Source organism: Falco cherrug, chromosome 10, assembly GCF_023634085.1.
Source record: "Falco cherrug isolate bFalChe1 chromosome 10, bFalChe1.pri, whole genome shotgun sequence".
Taxonomy (NCBI): domain Eukaryota; kingdom Metazoa; phylum Chordata; class Aves; order Falconiformes; family Falconidae; genus Falco; species Falco cherrug.
The window spans coordinates 805,449-827,417 of NC_073706.1; the positions used below are offsets into that span (position 1 = coordinate 805,449).

General features: G+C 42.5%; 1 protein-coding gene across 4 annotated transcripts in view; it reads right to left on the reverse strand.

Moving 5' to 3' along the window:
* Nucleotides 1-3,587: 3,587 nt before the first annotated feature.
* Nucleotides 3,588-21,969, reverse strand: part of NCOA6 (nuclear receptor coactivator 6) — a 46,155-nt gene continuing 27,773 nt past the window's right edge. Inside the window, exons 11-16 of one of the 4 annotated variants that reach the window (XM_055722972.1) lie at nt 18,326-18,447; nt 14,447-17,416; nt 12,775-12,843; nt 10,805-10,841; nt 7,996-8,144; nt 3,588-4,738 (exon numbers count right to left, since the gene is read on the reverse strand). In XM_055722972.1, the coding sequence (XP_055578947.1) occupies nt 4,692-4,738; nt 7,996-8,144; nt 10,805-10,841; nt 12,775-12,843; nt 14,447-17,416; nt 18,326-18,447 (3,394 nt within the window). In that variant the 3' untranslated portion in view covers nt 3,588-4,691. Of the gene's footprint in view, nt 8,474-10,804; nt 10,842-12,774; nt 12,844-14,446; nt 17,417-18,325; nt 18,448-21,969 lie in introns of all 4 variants that reach the window. The other 3 variants (XR_008734298.1, XM_055722974.1, XM_055722973.1) reach the window with 3 other exon arrangements.

Genomic DNA, 21,969 nt, shown 5'->3' on the forward strand with positions numbered 1-21,969 from the left:
TTACAGTGACATCTTACTGAGACCTTTTCCTCTTTCATCCAGCCCCACTGGGGAGAAAAACCACACTAACTGTCTTATCATAGCAGTCAGAACAACAACAAAATTTAAAAATGCCCCATTGTCACAGCACTAGCAAGCTGCAACAAGGCTTTTACCATCAGTCAGATCCTACTCTCCATGTTGTTTTTCCTTCCTCCAGAGGCAAGGCCAGACCACACTGCTCCATCACCTCCTCCACCCAGCCTCTCCTCCCATGCGCCTCAGGGCTATTTAACCACTTTGCAGGAACGAGCTACAACTGCACATCATCCATGTTAATCAACCCACCGCCTTCACTCCTCTACACCCCATGTTCTAGCCTTGTATCACACAATTTTGCAATTGCTGCTGTGGAGAATAAATACCAGTTTCAGTGCCCTGCATAAAGTGAAAATTAAATTTCAGGTGAATTTATTGAAAAGCAAGTGAGTCCTCAAAGATTAAACCATATAATAATTAGAAAACGCCCAGTAAAAAGCAACAGGACACCTAAAGTCAAGGAAAATGGTTCTCAGCTCTGCCTGTTGCCGCCTGCCTGAAGGCAGCGCTGAGTCCTGCTCCCCGGGGATGGGGATGGGATGATGGCAGCGCCTGAGTCTTCCCTGAGCATCTGGGTTTCAAACAAGAGGCCATCCATGTCCAGCTGGTGGCCACCGTGACTCTAGCCACCAGGGGCTGTCAGCTGCTGTCCCTGTGCCTCCAGCTCCCTGCGCCTCCTTCGCTGCCTGCACTCAGAAACAGCGGCTGGTGGTGGGAGGGATGCACCAGTACCCCAGCAACAACCCCCAGCCCTCAGAGCTTCCCCAAGTCCTTCTCCAGCACAGGACTGTGTCCAGTGACTGCCTCGGTGCAGCTGCTGGCAGGGACCAGAGCTTGAGGAGAGACACCCACCAGGCTCGAAGCTTCTCCATCCCAGGGGACATTAAAGGGCCTTAAATGGGGCTGATCGCCTCAGGAGTTGTCTTCATCAAGGTGGAGCTCTCCACCTCCACCCATTTCTCTCAGGTCTGCTCGACACAATGTCAAAGTCATGAATAATTTCCCAGCATCCTCAAGGGCTCAGTCCTCCTCTCCTTACCATGACCAGAGCTTCTGTCATGGGTCATGTGAATGTGGCCACAGAAGTTGGATGAAGCGGTGGGAGAGGCTCTGCGTGGCTGGCAAGCTCCTTGGTCAGTGACAGGTGTTCTCGAGCCCGTCGGAGATGCTGCCTTCTCCTCCACTGGACTCCGGGATGGCAGCGGTGGGAGCGCTCGCCAGCCATGGGCAGCTACAGCCTGGGCAGGAGGACCCCTGCGGCCATTCATCGGTGCATCTTCAACCATTTGTCAGTAACTGAACCCACAATGCCTTCCCCAAAGGGAGAAGGGTGGCAAAGATGAGCAGCTCCATTTAACAGCAAAGGTGGCACTTACATGTGGTCCTTTTTTGAATTCTTTTGTACGGAGAGGTGACACGCAGGTGTCCCTCCCTTACAGTCACTCTCAGCTAAATCCTCCTGGGCTGGCTGGGGGCTGGGGGGCTGCCTTGCCAGCCCCGTACCCAGAGCAAGCACAAAGCTCTGGTAGAGGGCTGCTGCCGCGTGCTCTGGAGCACGGAAACACTGCTGCAAAGCTTTGGTACTGTTACAGCAAACCACAAAAATCCCTCTACCTTCCACACTGATCATATTTGATCACCTGTGAGTGGGGAAGATTTTATTCCTTGCAGTTGCAGGGGGAAGCCAGCATGGTACATTCTAAGTGTTGCTTGAAGATGGGTCACACAGGGGAGCCCAAAGCTCCTCCACTCTTTCACATCCACCTTGCCCGTCCGTGTTGGGGAAGCCAGGAGCAGCTACACCCACATCCCACTGAAATCTTATCCTCAGCTTTACAATGACACATTTATGCTTTGGGAAATCTAGGGAGGAGAGCACAGCACAAGGCCTAACAGTAAAACAGTAATATCTTCTCTTGTATCATAAATGTATCTGTACAGAGCCACTGAGCACTGCAACATGTTATTTGTACGTATCAGCCCTAGGTATTCTGCTTATAAAACTCATCCGTGCGCATTGTTGATCTCCTGGACTGACTGTACATGTGCCTTTCACCCTTTATCATAGTTTGTCATCTTTTTATAACACAACTGCAGAACTTGAATAACTCAGTGAACTATAGTTAAAAGTCCTATGCAAGAGACAACTGGGGAGTCAGTTTTCGATATTTCTGTGTTTTTACGTTGTTTTAAAAGTAGGCACTAGGATTTTCAGAGAAGCCTAACAGAATTATAAAAGCATTTAGCTTTTTTTTTTTTTTTTAGCTAAAAAGCATTTAGCATTTCAGATGCTAAATCTCTTAGGCAGCTTTGAAAAGCTCAGCCTAAACTCCAGCTCCTCGCTGGTTTGTGCACAGAGAGCGAGCAGCAGCGGCAGGACGAGCGCCAGCACTTGGCCAGGACAGATGCCTGTTCAGTAGCCAGCGTCTCCTTTCAAGCAAAACGAGAAGAACGTGCTGTTCAGTCGGAAGAGGTTGCCTTTAAGCCTTCCCTAACCTGTGCTGGAGAATGTCAGTGTGCCCGGCCCCAACCCGGCCCACCACGGCCCCGCCGGGTACCGGCAGCCCCTGCGCCGCGGGCAGGTGCTCACGCAGCAGCTGTCAGCCCAGCTCTGCCCAACGCCTTACAACAATGGGCAACTTCACCCGGGATCCTGAGAAGAGGGAAATAAAAGCGCCCCACATTTTTCTACATCACCTGTGCTGTAGGACTGAAACCTCATCCCAAACTCAAAGCTAACAAAATACATCCCTTTTGTGTGTTACGTGTTAAATTGGTGTAAGCAAGGTTAGCAGAGAAAGGGTGTCTCCTTCTTGTAGGACACTGTTCAAACACTTGCCGTGTGTCAACAGACTGAAGGACACGACTGCCTGGAATACGTTACGTAGTGTGTATGTAACATGGTTTTGGTTGTTAAGTTGTAACGCTGTCTTCTGACTGAAAAAAATCTAATATAAAGAAACCCCACAAGAAATAAAAAAAAAAATATATATTTAAAATCTATTTTGTGTGTATTCCTCTCAAGCCTGCAAGTAAACCTGTTTGCAAAAAGCTTTTGTTTTTAACATAAACGTTTAAAAGTCAGTGCTGTAACTGTCAGTCGGTAGTGAGGAGTCCCCTTTGAAGACACGGGTGCACAGGGGAGGGGCTGGTGCAGGCCGAGTCACTGGAAGGGATTTTTTTTGCCCTCCCTGTTACTAAACCCTAAAACTGAGCAGGTGAATGCAAGAGCTGAAGCAGGTGCTGACTGCCCGGAGAAAGAAAAGTCCCACAGCAGCCGATGTCTACAGCATCAGCTGTTCCTCCAAGCACATACACAACAGCCCAATATGATCTCACCACCCACCTCGTGGCCGAGAGGCAGAGGGATGCCTCTGAGGTGATGAAGGGCTCAGAGCATCCTACGGATGAGCTGGGGCCAAGGGCTGGGATGTCTCAAACAGGTAACTTCTGCCATTAAAAGGTGACAATTTATATTTAATGACAACTAACTTAAGTATAACAAAAAGACTGAATAAATATAAATGTATTTTAAAAATTCCTGAAGAGAAGAAAAAAGGTGAAAGTATCTATTTGTGCACAAAGCAACAAGCAATCTGAAAAGACCGGCTCCTCAGCTCCTCGCGGTGAGAACTTCCCGAACAAAGAGGCTGACCTACTTTCTGCTGCAGTACACACGAACTGGCCCCGCCAATGGCAGTACTGGTATCCAGACAAATACACTTCAGGCTGCTGCATTTCAGAAATTCTTCAAACCATTTATCACGGCATTTTTCTGTGCTGTGTCTCCCTGCTGAGCAGCTTTGTTTGGGGGGAGTGCTGCCTCCTGGGCCTCCTCCCCACGCACTCATTGCACAGATCCTGTGGGCAGGAGGGTGGCCTCTGCATTTTTTTCTTGCTTTGCAAAAACAGCTGCATCAGTCGGTTGGTTTGTGGTTAAACAAATTCCTTTCTAAAGCTCCATATAAGGAGCTTGCAGGCCTAGAGCTCTAAATAATCCCTTCAATCTTCCTGTTTGGAATGATGCTGTTGTAGCTGCTAATAATAATACAACCCAAATTATAGGACAATAACATTTATTTAGAGCATGAGGGATTCCACATTATACAAACCCTTAAATTTATTTATTTTTTGTTTCACTGGTCCATTTCTACAACAAATACATCAGATCTACTATATAATAAAATTATTTACATTTCCAAACAAGATTGGGTTTGTTTATAAACCCCCTTACTGCTATTCACATACAGTACTTAAACAACAGCACAATACATTATTTTAATACCTAAAAATGACAACCCTGTATTCTAATTTGTTTATGAAAAGTGGAAACAAATACATTTACAAATTGTCTTCCTCTCCCCTTCCATTTCATACAAACACATTAACCTAATGTGCTAACCCTGGACTTCACTTTGTAAATCCAGGGGGTTTTAAAAGAACCCAGTTTTTATATCTATTTGTTTCTTAGAAAAAAATCATTTATTGGGAACAGTATAATATTAAAATGACTTACTGTACAGAATTTTATTTAAAAAAAGAAAAATCACAGCTCAAAATTGCTATTGGTAAATTCACACTTATTTACAAGTTTCATGTTTCCATGCAGTAATTTACTTGGATTTTCTTCTTTTTGACTGCATTGCACTGGCACTCGTTTCTGAAAGCAAGAGAAGAAAAAAAGCGTGGATACGAAGTCGGTAAGCCATTCACCAGAGGTGCACAGACTGCCCTTTTATTTTTCCAACGTCACACCAGAGTGGAAACCTCTGAAGATCAGGATTTCCACAGACCTGGGAGTGACTCTTCACAGGACGTAACACAAATGGACCCTCTCCACTGACGACAGCTGTCGGCAGCGATACAGCACAAAGTTCCCCCTAGCTTCTGTCAGGGCACTATCTCCCAGAGCTGTGAGTTTAACATTTACGAAGTCCTAATATAACCGCCTTAAAAATAAGAGCGGTGCATTTTCAACTGCTCTTTAACTTTCATTTCCCACATTCCCACTTGCTCAGCCATACCACAGAAGGAAGTCTCCGTGCAACAGCGGGACAGCGCAGGGCACAAACTACGTCAGTCAGACCCAAGCGTCACAGAGACGGCGTTATAAAAAAACCAACAACTTAGGAAGATACTTTGGAGGCTTCCATGCAAGTTAAGAATCTAGTTGTTTGAGTCCTTGGAAATTCAGGTCATTAGAAAACAAGTCTCTTCAGTGTACATTACGATTCACAGAAAAACAGCTTATGCAGAAAGATACAAAATACTATACAGCACTGCAGCAGAACAACCAGAAGCACTTGCAGAATCAACAGCAAAAGCAGATGACATTTTCAGTGCACTTACCAAGGCACTAAGCTTCCATTTCAAAACAAAAAAGGAAAAGAATAAGTACCAAGGGTATTTGCATCTTCAGATTTTTTAAAAATGTGATTTTAAATGTTGGCAATGTATCTTTGGCTCTTCACAATATTTTCCAAAAGCTATTAGAGCTGTGTGTATTTTAAGAATCAAAAGGGAAAAAATTTCCATGACATCCAAAACTAGAAAAGCAACAGTACAACTCCATGGCTGTGAAATGTCGTATTTTTTAAAAAAAATATTAAAAAAATCAACATTTCAAATTTTAACATACTCAAAGCTGCAGTAAATGCTGAAACAGCCCTTGCTGGAAAAATACTCCAAAAAGTGAAAATCCAATACAGTACCAGTTTTCAGAAGTGAAACACCTTAACAGGCATGACTTCCAGTCACCCGAGCTCCCTCCAAGCAGCAACGCTACTTTAGGTAGCTTGGTCAGCAGCAGCATTAGCTGGAGCCATCCCTGCTGCTGCTGCTGAAGTCTCCGTGTTTGGGAGAATGAACATGTCAGTGGTCAGCACCTGTCCCAGTCCCCAGCACCTTGTGAGCATCACCAGTACCCCCCTTGCCTGCTTCTACCTAAACCTTGCACGCTGCAGCATGCTGCGTACATGTGGACAAGGGCTGGCTTTCAGCGTGTCCTCCCCTCTTACGGTTATCCTTCTGCCTCCTTCCTTCCTGACGCTTAGCAAAGGAATTACTACATAAACTGGCCAAAGTCTATTTCTCTCTCCTTGCTATATTTAGGTTTTTCCTAATTGCTGTTTTTATAACAACCTTAATCAGCCTCCACCTCAAAAGGTAATTCCCCCCAGTTCCACATTCTCTTTAACATGGATTAGCAAGTTTTTCAAGACACAGATAACATAACCGTAGATGTCTACAAGGAGGCCAGGACACACAAAACAAATGTGCTTTCTTACGCTATGATTCACTAATGAAAATGTAGAACAGAGTAGGCACAAGTGGCAGACCTCGTTACACGCCTTCAGCTGCCTCACTAATCCTCCAGCCTGCCCTCTTCCGTAAGAAAGCCTTGTTTTGCTCATTTTCTCTACAACTTAGAAGTAGGCAGTTGCTTGCATGGAGATAAGGTAATCGAAGCCCAGGGCACTACACGGTAAGCTGGACCCATGTTTTCAAGCAAAACCCTTAGATGCTGTGGCAGTTTCAGTTGCATGTTTTAAAAACAATGATTTTACTTACAGAGGTAAACAACACAGTCAATACAAAAGCCCTAAGTGAGTTCTGGTATCATTTCAATTTGATGCACTTCCATGTTCCCACATATTCAGAATTTGACGTGCCACTGGTTGTCATCTTTAGGTTTATTCATCACAGTATGTGGGGCAGGTCATACGTTTCAGATTCCCTCAAACTCAGGACAGTATCACCAAATCAACTTTACATTGGCTTCACATTTTTCAAACTTTTCTTCACAATCATGAAAGATAATTTATTTTTACAATACAGACTTAGATTCTTCTGCACAATCCTGCCACAAGAAGTAAATTTAACTAAATTCAGCAGCCACAAAAGTGCAGAACATATAGGTCCCTTTGTGTAACCTTTAAGAGTCATCGCACAATTACATATAGCTGGAAGTCTTCTCTGAAACTCTTAAAATGCAAATATTCTTACCATCAAAGTTTAGTATCTTCAGTATGGAAAATGGGTGCTGAATTCAACTGGACTTCCTTTTGTAATAATTCTATATTAATATATCTCTTTGTTCTCTATGTTATCTTTAAAATATTGGTTGAATGTTGCCTCTTGACGATCTCTCTCTACCCTCTCGCACAACTTTCGTCCATCAGAATTTTTCTGACCCTTAAACATAAGGAGCTGACACAGCTTCAGAAATGCAGATTGGCACCACAGATCGTGCATTCCGGTAACGATTACATGTATCACACAAATGCTGAATACTTTGTTAAAGATTGTAACCTGCGTAGAAATAAGGCACATCAGCAGCTGCTAATGCCATGGGTTAATATCTGTAACTTTAGGATTTCATGCGTTCTCGGAAAAAACAGCCAAGGCTCTGCGCGCTAGCACACAGCACTCCTCGATGCTCCAGGCTGCCATCCAGACAGCGTTCTGAGCATGCCTGAACCACAGCATTTGGCTTCGCAAGAGCTGACCGTGCACTTGAGAAGACTTAAGCATTTGTCTTGTGTCTTTCAGGCTTCAGGGGAATAAAAAAAAAGTCACTTTTTTACTTGAGTACAGTCCTTTTAATGGCAAAATGTTTCTGCCAAGAGAATTCAACTTCAACTAGGCAAGCTCGCTGAACACTATGTGACTGAGTACTGCAGAAAACAAGTTCCACAAATTTAACAACGGGAAATTCATACAAGCTTTACTGCCAGCACAGACGTCGGTAAATAATTCAACACCAACCTGTGTCTAAATCATTGAAACTAGAGTTAAAAGCACACAACATTTACAAGCTGTAAACCATGGTTATGAGCCAGTTATTGAAAGGGTTATTATGTGGGGAAGCATGTTACTTCCTGCCCTCTCCAGAGAAATGATGGCTGTGCATTTTACCTTTTGCAGTGCTGGATGCAGATGCTGGCCTGGAGGACCTCTTGCGCTGTCCATTCTCTACAGTTTCCTGTGAAGCGGCAGAATCCTCTGTTCTTGAATTTCTTCTATTTGAAGTTTTAGACTTTTCACAATTCTCTTTTGCCTCATTACTAATAAAGTGGGACAAAATATTTCTGATGAAGTGTAAGAAGAATTATGTTTTTCTATGCAACTCAGACAAGCTGGAGGATGGACCGACACAGGTACCAGTTCCGGACTATTAGCACTGAAGATATGAAATGCTAGAGATACCAGAAGTTTTATCAGATGAAGAATGACCTGAGTAAGCCAGAGTATAGTCCATCTCTATTAAAAATTATCAGAGGATACAAAACTGGGAAGTCCTCAAAGAGAATATTTTCAACATTAGAAGACCAAGAAATTAGATGCATTATAAATTGTCTGCTCTGCTTTCCACAGGTGCCACCATTACTGAAGTCTAGGAAAAGCAAACAAGTTACATTAGAGACTGCTACGATACGGGAACACAGAGTTGAAATTGCAGATGAACATAAGGAGGAATTATGAACTCTTCAGGTAGTATGCCAGCTTTTGTTTTTGCGAAGAAGACTCACTCCATTGATCCAAGTGATTTCTTCACATATTAAAAAGCTTAAGGCTTATTTAAAACTTCCTTTAAGCTGTAAAGCTTGAAGTTAAAAATCTTGGGTTTTTTTTTATAACAGAAAGCTTTTTCTGTTACAAAAAATAATTTTAGGTAGTATGGAAATCTGTGTTGCTTGTCACTGAGGCAACACATGGAAAGCTACGTTTTGTAATTAAACTCTTCCTTTATTTTATCACTCTCAAACTCATCTCGAGGTCTGGATGTTTTCTCCTTAATGCATTAATTCCAGACAATTTTTAATGACTAAGTGGTTTCTGAAGAATATGCTAAAATTATCTCCTGTGAACTCAAAGGTAATTAATCAAATAAATTATTCTGCTGATAACAGAAAAGGAGAAAGAAAACGTCATTCATGCCCTATGGGTGATACTTGCAAGATTTCAAGAAAAGCTGCCTTAATCGGAGAACAGACTGAGAACACACAGAGCAGCCCTGTGCGTTACAGAGGTTCCATAACAGTGTCCCTGTTTTGGAGGAAGTTCTGCTCTGAGGGGAAAAACTACTACAAATACTTGTATTTTTAATGTAACGGTCATCTGAAATAAAACACAGTTTGTCAATGAGAGACAAACATTCTCAAGCAAGGAAACACATGGTAGAGGAGAATATGGAAGCACATGGATTGTCTCAGATACAAAATAAATATTGAAATCTATTTCCCTGTAAGTCAGTACTACAGGGCAATCCGTAACTGAATCCTCCAAACAGGTCCCAGACTGGTCTTCTGCTAAGTAACCCAGGCAGCTGAAACAGCAGCCACCTGCTTCAGATACCTGGAGGTAAACAAACAGGTCTCATCACCCAAAGTTCAGTAATTTTTCTACAGATTCTAGTGACTAATCCATAGCTTGGGTTGTCTCATAGGAACCAACACATCCTTCCTTTTACAGGAGGAAATCAAGTTGGCCCAAGTAAAAGTATTTCTAGTGCTTTGTAGGCTGTAAGTACAAACTCTAAGGTTTGTACTGTAAGGCATTTTAACTCCAGGAGCTCAAAGCTGACTGCTGAGTACCAGCCATCACTAGATTAAGTTTGCCTGAAAACTTTCCTTCTTTTCTGGTCTTGCTCAGAGAAGCATCAGTCCAGAAAAAAAAACAAACAGAAATGCACTTGCAGTAATTTGATGTGCTGAATGAGTCTGGGGAATAGTCATGCAAGGACATTTCAATTGGAGATTCCGCTAATCTGCCAAGCATCGCGCCTTCAGCTTTTTAGAAGAATTCTACCCTGAAGAAAACTTGTGAAATTTCAGTTTCTTTGATACAACTAGAAAAATCCCAATCCATGTGAAGGTAAATACAGTTAAATATTCATTTCAGAGTCATTCCTGATCTGAGAAAGTGTATTGCCTTCCCTCCCCTACAAAAGACAACTGCCTCATTCCCTGATGAACAGAATGAGCAAACTGCACCTCTTGCCCTGGCTTAGGGGGTCACTCCACTGACGAGGGCAGCATCAGAAACCTGACCAGTTGTGCCAGCTCAGTTACATAAAAACCTTACAAAGGTCTGTCATTACAGCTGCCTAGACTGAGTTTAAGAGCCTGGTGGGGTTAGAATCTAACAGAAATAGATCTTGGAAACTGTATTTGCTTCTGGCAGATCAAAGTGATTTGAAATACGATGTTTTAATTAAAGAATGTCTTAATTGGGACAAGATGAAGTTTCTATCTGGTTTCCTATCAGGTTTCGGCAAAGTGTCAACACGCAAACACTGAGGAAACCTGGAGAAAAGAGTCATGAAGGCAGAGGAAGAACAAACCTTAAAAGACTTACTTTCAGAAAATAAAAAAATTCACATGACGGCTAAGCTGCAGGCTTTTGGGGTTTTAGTTTTGATTTGTTTTTAGAAAATATCGAACAGTGGAACCATCAAGACCCTTCCAGAATGTGAAACGTTCAGGCCTGAAGGGATAAGAGGAAACACTGCCCAAAAGACAAACTTGGGAAAAATTTACCTTACATTCTGCATTTCAGCTATGTTTTGAAACATTCAGCTAGCCCAATTTCTTAGCAGGACAGAAAGAGTATGGACAAGAAAATGAAAAGCAGTGGCAGAAGTTGTGCAATTGCAGCAAAGAGAAAGGGACTTCTTCCCATGAAAGCTGTATCTACTCTGAATCTACGCAAGCTATCTCCTTACCTTTGACCAGCAACTACTGGAGCATTTGTTTCAAGTTCTACAAGAGAAAAAGATAATTTTAAAGTCTGCTGTAGAAGTACATACCTGCTGACAAGGCATGGCTATCTCACATTTTTCTCAGTAAATACTGGGTCCGAAGAATAAAATTCTCTCATGTACCGTCTCTCTCAATGCACAGCATGCTAACATACCAAAGCACCACATCAGCCAAGTGCTCTTTCTGATTATGGCCTGCACCAGCTAAGACAGAGGAAAGTTAAAAAGAAACCCTGCAGAAGAAAAGTGTAGAGAAACTTCCTGACAAGGGCTACGGTCCTCTCACTTTTTTAACTTCCATTTTAGACAATTTACTACTTTTAAATCTTCTAGGTTTTATTAATTCTAAACCTTAAAAATACTAATCTGGACCTATTATGCATGTAAAATTTTGCCTTAACCCAACCACCTCTCACAGCAGTATCTTCTAATGCAAAGGAAGACAATGTTGTGAAGCCCAGTTACACCTCTACTGAATTGGAAAAAAAAATATCTCTGGGGAGATGATGTAAAGAGAAGTCTGACTTGCCTTCTTTCTCTCTCATAGTGATTTTACACATACAAATCAGGTGCCCTTTTGAGTCTTCACTGCAATAAACAGCTCTCCTTCTCATATACGATACCTAATCTTTTTACTATCCATTTTTTACCCTCCCCACATCCACCTTTGTTGAGAGGGAGTATCTACACCTCAACACAACACCTCTCACGAGAAACTGCCACTGGTTTAGGGATTACCATTACAACATAACGTATGAACTCACTGTCTGTCACGTTGCCTGTACTCCAACCAGCCCTTAAACACCCTACAGCCTTTGGGACGGTGGCGCACAAAACTGTGGCTTTGCTTTAACATCAGTTTAGTACCTGAAGTTTGCTACAGTGTCCACAAGGAATAGACGTATAAAAAGTAAGAAAACAGGTAATATCTGTGTCATTATGGTAAAACCCCTTAAAATTTGTATTGTTAGAAGATCAGACTCTTCAGTGTAAATGCACATAGCACTGTCTTGGAAAAACAGATGTCTTGATAACAAAAGAAAAACAGACTAAGCAACACAGGGCAAGAGTCACTGTTCTTCCTACCCAAAATTTAAACTGGGAGAATATCCAACAGTAAAAATCAGTAATGTCGGTGTCTCCCCCGCAGCAGGAACTCCCCAACACAGCCACATCAGCACTGGGGCAATGAGGCGGATATAAAACAATAGGGTGCATGAACGTCTTTAAGTGGCAGTTCAAAGAAAGCAATTTAGTACAATTTTTGCTTTCTGAAAGCTCTACTACTAGTCATATTAGAGATGTCAAATTGCTGGAGAGGGACACTTCCCACGTGCAAGCCCATGTCTATCCACTTTCCCTACTCATCTGGGAAATTACATTTTTAAAACACCACAGAATTGATGGTGAAACACCATGATAATAGATGGCAACAACAAAAAGTCATTTGCCAGGGCTCCACCCCTGAAGCACTGCCGAGGGTTCGTTAAAAGCTGAACAGAAAAAAAAAGGATTGCAACTCTAAAACGTACGTTCCCAGCCCAGCTTTTGAAAATATTTTCAGAAGTGTCCCATATAAAAGAAAAACTCCTATTTGCTCTTCACAAAACTGCAAACTCAAACACAACGTATCATTACAAATCCAGTCCTTATGCCTGAATATCTAAAAACTGCCTTGGTGGTTTTTTTCATTTGTTTTACTTGACCCCAATACTGAATCTCCAACAAGGCTTTGGAGACTTCTAAAGCACAATGTATCTAACAAAGAAAAGCAATCCCAAAAGCACAAATGATAATTAAAAAACCCCAAACCAACCCCAAACTACCAAGCATATTAGTGACCATTAAATATGCATTAAAAGAAATGCATTTTCAGTTACAAACATAAAGAGCTTAGTTCACCTATGTTCTGCTTTTCCAAAGTAAAGATTTACCTGTTCTTTGAACAGTACTTTCTGATGTTGCAACTGAACTTTTTTTCTGTGTTAAATGTTGAGAGGATGCTAGAATAAAAGTGGAGGGAAAAAGCATTATTTTCAAAGGGAGTCACAAGAATTTTCTGTTGTGTGATTGGGCTGCTTTTACAAAATGCTGTATCTTCCAGCTTACCGCATTTTTTCCATTTACAGACATAATTTTTTTAGCTTACTCTCTACTTTCCCACCATCACATATACCTCCCCAGTCTTACAAAAAACTCCGGCAAAACTATCCCAAGCAAGTTTTCTCAGACTAGAGTAAGTGATGAAATTAGGTATCATAAACCACATTTTTAAAGTTAATGGTTTTTCACCAGACTGAGAAATTAAAGAAATTCCTAGAAATTAAAGAGTTTAGTCTCCCTCAGTTTAATGCTCATTTCAACAGAAGTTCTGGGGAAAAATAGCATCTTTGTTAATGAATCAATGCCCTCACTCTTTCAATTAAATTGCGAGAGTGCAAATACGCTCCAGAAGTTCCCTTGAAGTCCTTTGTCAGTAAGATGATGTGACTTAACATAGCTTAGGTTGCCAAGCTAAAACATAAGATGGAAAAACAATTCTTGTTGAGCTAATGCCTAATAGTCTTCTATGTGATATAATGAATGTGAAGAGAAAAAGTAAAACATTCCTGTTTTTTAAAAAATATTCACTTCATTTTTCTCCGAACAAACCAGAATTCCTTCTATGAAGCTCAAAGTAAACATTTCCATTTTCTAGTGGCATACAGCTATGACATACATCTAACAGCCACAGGGAAAGTCACATTCAAGCTGAAATTCTCAGTTCCACTAAATTCTATGGATTTTATCTTCCATGACTTTATCTTCTGTGTCTAAATCCATGATGTAAAGCACAACAGATAATCAGACAGCTTACTTCAAGAGTGATGGTTTATTTCCACACCATTTTCAATAGATTAAAAATGGCATCAAGAAATAGCTGCAGTGTCATAAAAAAAGTCTGTCATGCTCAAATCAAAATAGTGAAGAAGAAAACAGTTCAGATATGAAGGTATTTTATGTTTTTGAATTGGGTGAAATTCACTTATAATCACTTTTCCAGCTATTTCTCTGAAATGAGCATTTTAATTTTTCCCTAGACAGAAGGGGTTTTGGTGTTGTTCTTTTCTTTCTTCTGGAGGTTACCCAGCTGTTCCCCTAGAGGGTTAAGGTTATTCAAAGAGGGAACTAGTATTATTAGGATTAACTCAAAATAGCGTAATTAGAGTCAATAAATTGAAATTAGTTACAAAACTAAAAAGTCTCTGGCAAGACTCAGCAGAACACCAGTGTACAAGGCACCTTAAGTATTACTTCTGTCATTACTGATACACCCACTTTTCCTCCTCTCACTTCTAACAGTTACATGAAGTCACTCCTGTTATTCCATCACAGGTTCATGACAAATACCCCATTTAAGCAATAAATGGAAACTGAAATAAAACACCTGAAAGGTGAATCTCAGTGAAATACAAGCCTGTGTGTCATTCAGCTATTGGAAACAAAAAAGCAGGCGTCAGCCTTTGCTACAGTGTCTAACTGCTATTATGCTGATGGAAAAGCACCTCGGAAGTTTACAAAAGCCATCTTATTTCTTCCACTTATGCAGGGCTGCACTGCACTTACCTGCACTTTGTAGCACTTCCTGATGTGCTCCTGCTTTTTCCTCCAGCACACCACCCCCGGTTTGCTCAGCCGGCAAACCGCCGTGATTGCTGCCATTAGAGCTTGGTGCCATGGGGGCAAGGTCCGGCATGGCAGGGGGGGTCCCGGCCGACAGCATGCTGGCAGGAGGAGTGCTGGCTGCCACACTTGGCGATGCAGAGGCAGGAGCAGCAGTCATGGTGCTGACACTCGAACTGCCAGGCCCAGAAGTGCTCTGTTTTGTAACACTGGGTGCTGGAGGTGTCACAGTTTTATTATCTAGTTCTGCTGGTGATTGCTCGGTTCCCAAACTATTTGGGACCAGCGTTTCTAGTCCCTGACCTTCTACTTCTCCATCCATAGCATACTGCTCTTCCCCTTTCTCAAGGGAGCCAGTGACTTTCTTGCATGCTTTAGTCAGCAAGAGTTGGCCGATCTTGTCTACTTTTCCCTTCCCCTTACTTGATGAAACAGGGCTGCGTCTGTTCCCAGACCCTGGACTACTCGTAAGCAGAGGTGACACAACAGGTCCGGGCTGCGCTGCTGTAACGGAGCACTGGTCACCGGAGCCACCGCTTTGAGAAGTCTCCTCCGGGCTGAAGTCTTTGACTTGCTGAGCAGGAAGATGCAAAGGAGCACTGGAAGAAGTTGCAGCAGGAGAAGGCAGCTGAATAGGAGATGCCAAGGGGTTAAGAACCAGTGGCCTGCTGGTGGGAATACTAGACACAGGACTGCTGGACGACGTGCTGGGAGGAGCAGGCCCAGAGGAGAACTTTATATTCTGTGGTATATGCAAAGGACCAACAACCGCAACCGACTGAGGCATGAGACTCGAGTTAGAGGTCATCGGGGCTGCTGGAATTGTACTTGATTGAGAGCCCTTCATAACCTGAATTAACGACGATGAGTTTATAAAAACAGGAGTAATAAACTGCGGCCGGGCGTTAGACTGAGCTGCTGACTGTCCCTCAGAAACCATAACTTTGTTCCCCACATTGGGCATTGTGACAACAGTTGACACTAATGCGGGTTGCAAGTGAGATGGCAATGGCGTTGACGTATTAGCAGAAGATGTAATAGGGTTTGAAGTTACAAAAACTGTTATCTGGTTGGGGGGTAAAGGACCTGAAATAGAAGAAGAGCTAACAGGCCTTTGCATTACTGGAGGAACACTCTGTGCAGCGTTTGAGTTTATTTCTCCCAGTTCCTGGTGCCCTGGATTTGAGCAGGGCTCATTATTTTGAGGCAAGCTAAGTGAATTAGATGGCTCTTTGCTTGAGGATGAATCTTGCATCGGAGGAATGACAGCTACCTTTTTTAGCTCCTCACCAGTGGTGACTATCGGTGCCATTTCAAGACCAGGGGGCTTAATGGTTACATTAGGAGCTCCAGAATTATCAAGAAGTTGACTTAAAGAAGTTGGTGCCTCCCTCATAGCAGGAGATACCATAGATTTACTTTCCTCCAAGACTGGAAGCTTACTGGTCTCCGAGGCCTGCCCGTCTTTTTTTGACTGTTCTTCTGGAACCAACATTTTCATTTCTGGAGCAGGGATACCTTTTAATTCAATACCAGGCTGGTCTTTGTTACCTTGGACACCTTGTACACTTTGACACTCATTATCCTGAGGCATGCTAAGGCTCTCTTTATTGTCCTCAGGAATGCCAGTCATAGCAGGTGCAGAAATTGCAGGATTCTGATTACTTAGCATATTATTTTGAAAGCTTGTAGTCACAGGCGTTGACAAAGAAGAGGGACCAGCCATCATATTTCTTTGTAATTCCATGTTCTGCAAGAGAGATGGATTCTGCTGAGCTGTCAGTGATAATTTAGCTGCTTTTGAATTCTGTCTGCCAGGGCTTGGTGTAGTTTTCCTGCTGGATCCGGGACTGGACCTTCGACTATTGCTTGGACTTGCTCTCTTTGTTCCTCCAGTGTTGGTTTGTTTTGCTGAATTAACGACCACACCTTCCAATTTGTGTGGCTGTGGTGCAGCAAAACTAGACTGATTGTTAATTGTGAGATTTGATGGGGCCTGTCCAATGGCCTTCAAAGTAGTGGGATTAAGACCCTGCTGATCAAATCCTCTATTGATATTAGGCCTGGGAGGTAAAGGAATATTAATCTGGGGAGGGAACAGACCAGCTATAGAAGCATTGAGTCTTTCTGGAGACAAGCTAATTTCTGATGGTTCCGTGCTAGGTGGACGGTTATTAGGAGTCTGAGGATAGTATGGCCTTGGGCTTGCTCTGTTTGGGGTTTTAGGCCTTGAAGTTTGTGATGGGGTGGCAACATTTGGAAAATGGTGTGTAAGAGTGCTAGGCAGAGAATTAGACTGCTGCTGGGGACTTGCACCTTGAGCAGTTGAAAGTGGGGATGGGCCAGGTTTGGGTCCAGTCATCATTAACTGGTTCTGTGAAACCACTAAATGAGATGTCAAATTATTCTGAGCTCCTGATGCTGGGGGGCCTTCAGCTCCACCTCCTTCTGGAAGGGAGGATACTGATGAAACCTCTCCAAGGGGTGAGCTGGAAGGATTCTGTACATTATCTTGATAAACCATTTTTCTTGCATTATTTCCCAGGGGAGGATTGCCTGGCAAGGAAATTCTTTGTTTATCAGGAGACGGAGGCACGGATCCAGGACCTTGGAGGTTAACCATTACTGGTATGTTACCACTCTGCTGCAGGGGCATTCGCTGAGCATCTGGATTCAGAGGCCCTCTAGGTGGGTGAACTCCCTGTGGTACGGGGAGTCTGACCGATTTGGGATCCTGCTGCATCATAAGCATCATCATCATCTGCTGCTGCTGCGGTGTCTGTGGTGGTGCCTGGGCTTGCTGGGGTGGTGGCTGTGGCTGCTGCAGCTGCTGTTGTGGCTGCTGGGTATGTGGCATTAGTTGAGGTGGCATCTGCTGAAGTGGTCTTTGTTCCACTGCCTGAGATGGATAACCTAAGACAACAAGATGATACACTCATTACATCTAAGGGAAGATCAGAGAAAGCAGAATTTCTGTAACCAACAGGATCAGACAGAAAGTATAGCCAGGAGCCTGTTTATCTTATATGCATGAGCCACATTAATGAAATAGGCTTTACAAATAAGGACAAAGATTTTAAGTAAAAGTATTTTTAACAAGTAACACATAAATGACTTGCATGACATCTAGTTGGAGATCTCTTAGTATACTGAATCAGCCACTAGGTATTACTCCAGATTCATGCCACTTGTAAAGTCTTTGCAACTGGTCCATGGGCTTGTTTCACTTAAAATGTAGACTTGGACTTTAACTGATTAATACTCCTTAAAACGGATTTGTATGACAGACCCTGTGGAACATGGACTAGCATACCTGCTACAGATCTGACATTTTCCGGTGTACAAAGCAGAATCTGTCACATATTACTTGGACAAAAACAGTGCTAAGAACCACCGTGTGGCTTATAATACAAATTCCTTTGTGGACTTTGGATTTAATCCTCTACATGCAAAGGATAATTCCAACTGCAACCTTTATTTCTTAGTTCTCAAAACTCAGCTGTTGGTTAATGCTAAATTTTTAAGGCATCAGTCTGTGCTAAAGCTAGAAATACAGAATTATTGACCCATTATATTATGGCTTTGTAACTCAACAGTATTCAGTATGACACCTGCAGTATGATACATGACAGTGTGTCCACCTCTTCATTTTGAGTTAATTCAAAGAAAACACAAAATGGTACCAATTAGTTACTAGGAGGAAAAAAAGCTTTGGACTTCGAATGTGCGATAACACAAATAAAATAAAACTGTCACAAAGATCAATTAAAATCTTTCCTATAGTTAATTACATTTAGATAATCCACAGAAAAATCCCACTACCTGGTGGCCTACTTGCGAAATCTGAAAGTTTAGGGCCTGAATTATCTAAATTCACTCCTTGTTCTCCAGACATTGATGACTGATCACTCTCCTCCAGGCCAGCTGGACGCGGTTCTGAAGAACTGAAAGAAAAATAACTGCAATTAAGATCCAGTCCTCACATCAGTGTTTGACTTCTGCTTTTATAAGCATTCAAGTAATTAATTCCTAGCACTTTTCACAGACCTGCAAGTAACTCAAAAATATGCACCACCACCTCTGGTATAACATGACAAAGTTGAACACAGAGCCCCAGAGTGTCTGCTGACAGGCACTCCTGTGCCCTAAATACTACTAAAAAGGAAATAAGTTGCCTGGCACTCAATTGATCTTAAGCATTTATTTTCTTTGTTTCTACTTTGAATCTGTGTTTTGTAACTAAGAGAATGTCAATGAACATTCCAAATGAAATAGATATATAAATTAAATAGGCTTCACTCTAATACTGCTGCAACATCTGTATAGATAAGTAAGTATCATGGGTAGATGTGTAGAAATTTAATTTAATGATGGCACCATTTCTTCCAGTATTGTACCCAGAAATGATGAGCTCAGGGTATCAGAGACCTTTGTTAACATCACAGCAAAAATGCACTGACATTATACAGTCACTTGCCAGAGCACAGACCTTTGTGGGGTACTGATGCTCTGCAAGTGACCACAGAATCACAGAATGCTCTGGGTTGGAAGTGACCTTAAAGACCATCTAGTTCCCAATCCCTGCCGTGGACAGGGACACCTTCCACTAGACCAGGTTGCTCCAAGCCCCGTCCAAGCTGGCCTTGGATGCTGCCAGGGATGGGGCACCCACAGCTGCTCTCGGCTTCACCACCCTCACAGCAAAGAATTTCTTACTAAATCTAATCTACACATACCCTCTTTCAGTTTAAAGCCGCCCCCCTTGCCCTATCACTACATGCCCCTGTAAAAAGCCCCTCTCCAGCTTTCTTGTCGGCCCCCTTTAGGCACTGGAATGTGCTGTAAGATCTCCCTGGAGCCTTCTCTTCCCCAGGCTGAACTGCCCCAACTCTCTCAGCCTGTCTTCAGCAAAGAGGTGCTCCAGCCCCCTGAGCATCTTCGTGGCCTCCTGTGGACCTGCTCAAGGAGCCCATGTCCTTGCTATGTTGGGGGCCCCAGAGCCGAACACAGCGCTGCAGGAAGGGTCTCACCAGGGCAGAGCAGGGGCAGAATCCCCTCACTCATCCTGCTGGCCCCACAGCCGGTGATGCTGCCCAGGGTACGGCTGGCTTTCTGGGCTGTGAGTGCACGCTGCCAGCTCATATTCAGTCTTTCACCCACCAGTACCCCTGAGTCCTTCTCCAGGGGTACCTGACACTCCAGGAGACTCTCTAAGACATTTTTAAATCAGCCAGATTCATGCCCAGTACTTCCACTGAATCAGGACAGCTTTTGCAGACTTACAAAAAAAGCAGGTTTCTATAGCTGTCAATATACATGCCCAGGGGATGTAAGATAGAGAGGGCTGAAGAATAAAAGACCTTAACTGCTTATCATGACTATGTGAAGGCTGTACGGAAATCTACATAATAAAAGCTCTGAGCTAAAATTAATGACAGCAAAATAAACCCACTCCCAAAAAAGATGCAGAATCATGCAGAAATGCCAAGGACAAAAGAAATTTTCAGCAAAGTAAGAATTCAAAGTACATAAAGCCAGAGAGATCTATCTTATTCAATTTTCCTTGAGTGTAACTGTTTCTGGCATCTGTACAGCTGACATGGAGAGAGCCAAGCCTGTCTAATATCCTATTAGCTACCTAACCAACACTCAGAAAGCAGTGTGTGACCTGAAAGTCCCTGAACTTTCATGAGTCAAAACTGAGGAGAACATAAATCAAGAGAGAAGAAAGGAAAGAAATGGGGCAAACACAGAACCGTTCCAAGCACTGCTGCTGAGCACACAAAGATTGCCAGGGAAAGCATCTGGAGTTAAACCTTTTGCCTAATCCAGCACACCACCAATTTTTGTAATAGTGTTGTTATAGGCTTACATGCCTCCGCCAATAAATTTGATTAAAACTGGCAAAATACATACACACGCCCCAGAAGCATTATATTAGCAGCCATAAATGAAGAAACGTTCTGGCAGCAAAATCACCCAGAGGACCTGCAACCTTTAATGTAGGTGCCAGCAATGTGAACTGGAATAACTGCCTAAAATTGTGAATACAATCATGGGAGATTAAAAATGCTACAGTTAAAGATTAGATAAAGCTGATGCAAAGCATCACTGCACAAACAGGTTTAACCTAGAAAACAATCATGGTGCAAAATCAATTCTTAGAAAACATCTCGTGCCAGATGGGTCTAACCAGGCAAGCTGTACAAACCCTGCAAAACAGACACTAGTTGGCTAGCAAAGTAGAGCAGTTATTGTATGAAACACTGCTACTGTAATTGCTGGAAAATTGAAACATAACTTCAATTTTGAATGTTGCTGAAATTCACTGGGCATATTTAGCAACCAGCACTCATAAAAAAAACCCCCACATTCTGAATACGAATAGCAAGCAAGATGACAAATTTGTGTAAGAGGGACAAATATTCCCTATTTGTTCTTCTTTCCTATTGCTCTGGGTGTAAAAAAAAAACCAAACCAATTAACAAACCCAAAAACACCACACAAAAAAATCCAACTGCATATCAGGTACAGCATCGACTGTCATAAGGGAACACCAGCTGCATTCCCAAGCACGACCTTCAGATACAAAATCCTTCATCAGAGTGGAGAGAACACTCCAGGAGACAAATTAAAACCCCAAACAAACTCAACCCCCGAAAGGGCTGCAGATATGAAATAAGGTGTGCAGAAATAAAATTACAGTACGGATGCAAGCAGAACCAGCCCTGCTGACAATGCTCTACACTTTTTCTTTTACAGAAAAGCAGTCGTCCTGTGACACTACCTAAGTTTCATTTCCCATGTGTACAGGGGGACTGCCACCTCCGGACCTACGGTTACAAGCTCTCTGAAGCTGGCTGAGAAAAATTTCTTAGGCTGCAGTGCTGTTCACCATCCGCACATTACTTCTGCACATCACACTTCGCACTGGAGACTGCAAATCTGACCGCTAGCAGTTATTTCAGAGTGTAAACCGGTAAATTGTTTCTGTCCTACCAGTACACATGATGTTTATGATCTGTGCACAGGGGAACATTAAACAACTGTATGTTTCTGCATGTGTTTAACAGAATTAACTAACATGTTTTATCTATAATCCCATTTAATCTAGCATGTTTTTCCTCAGTTTACATCCCACTACCTACAGTCTTCAGGTCCAGAAAACAGGTACAATCACTTTTAAACAACCTACTTTTCCAAAATACCTTGGTTTTCATTCCAATGCTGAGTTGCTCAATTAAGCAAACCGTTAAAACTATTTTAGATTCAGCTGAATAAATTCAGTAGCTCACTTACCCTACTTACATTCCAATATGGCTCAGTCTACAAACCATATTACTAGTGGTACTTTTGTTACTATGTTATATCTCAGAAATTATTTCCAAGAAAAAAACCAGAATAATGTTAATGTGTTTATCAAATTAACTGCATTTCCACACAAGGTTTGCTGCTCTAAATTCTAA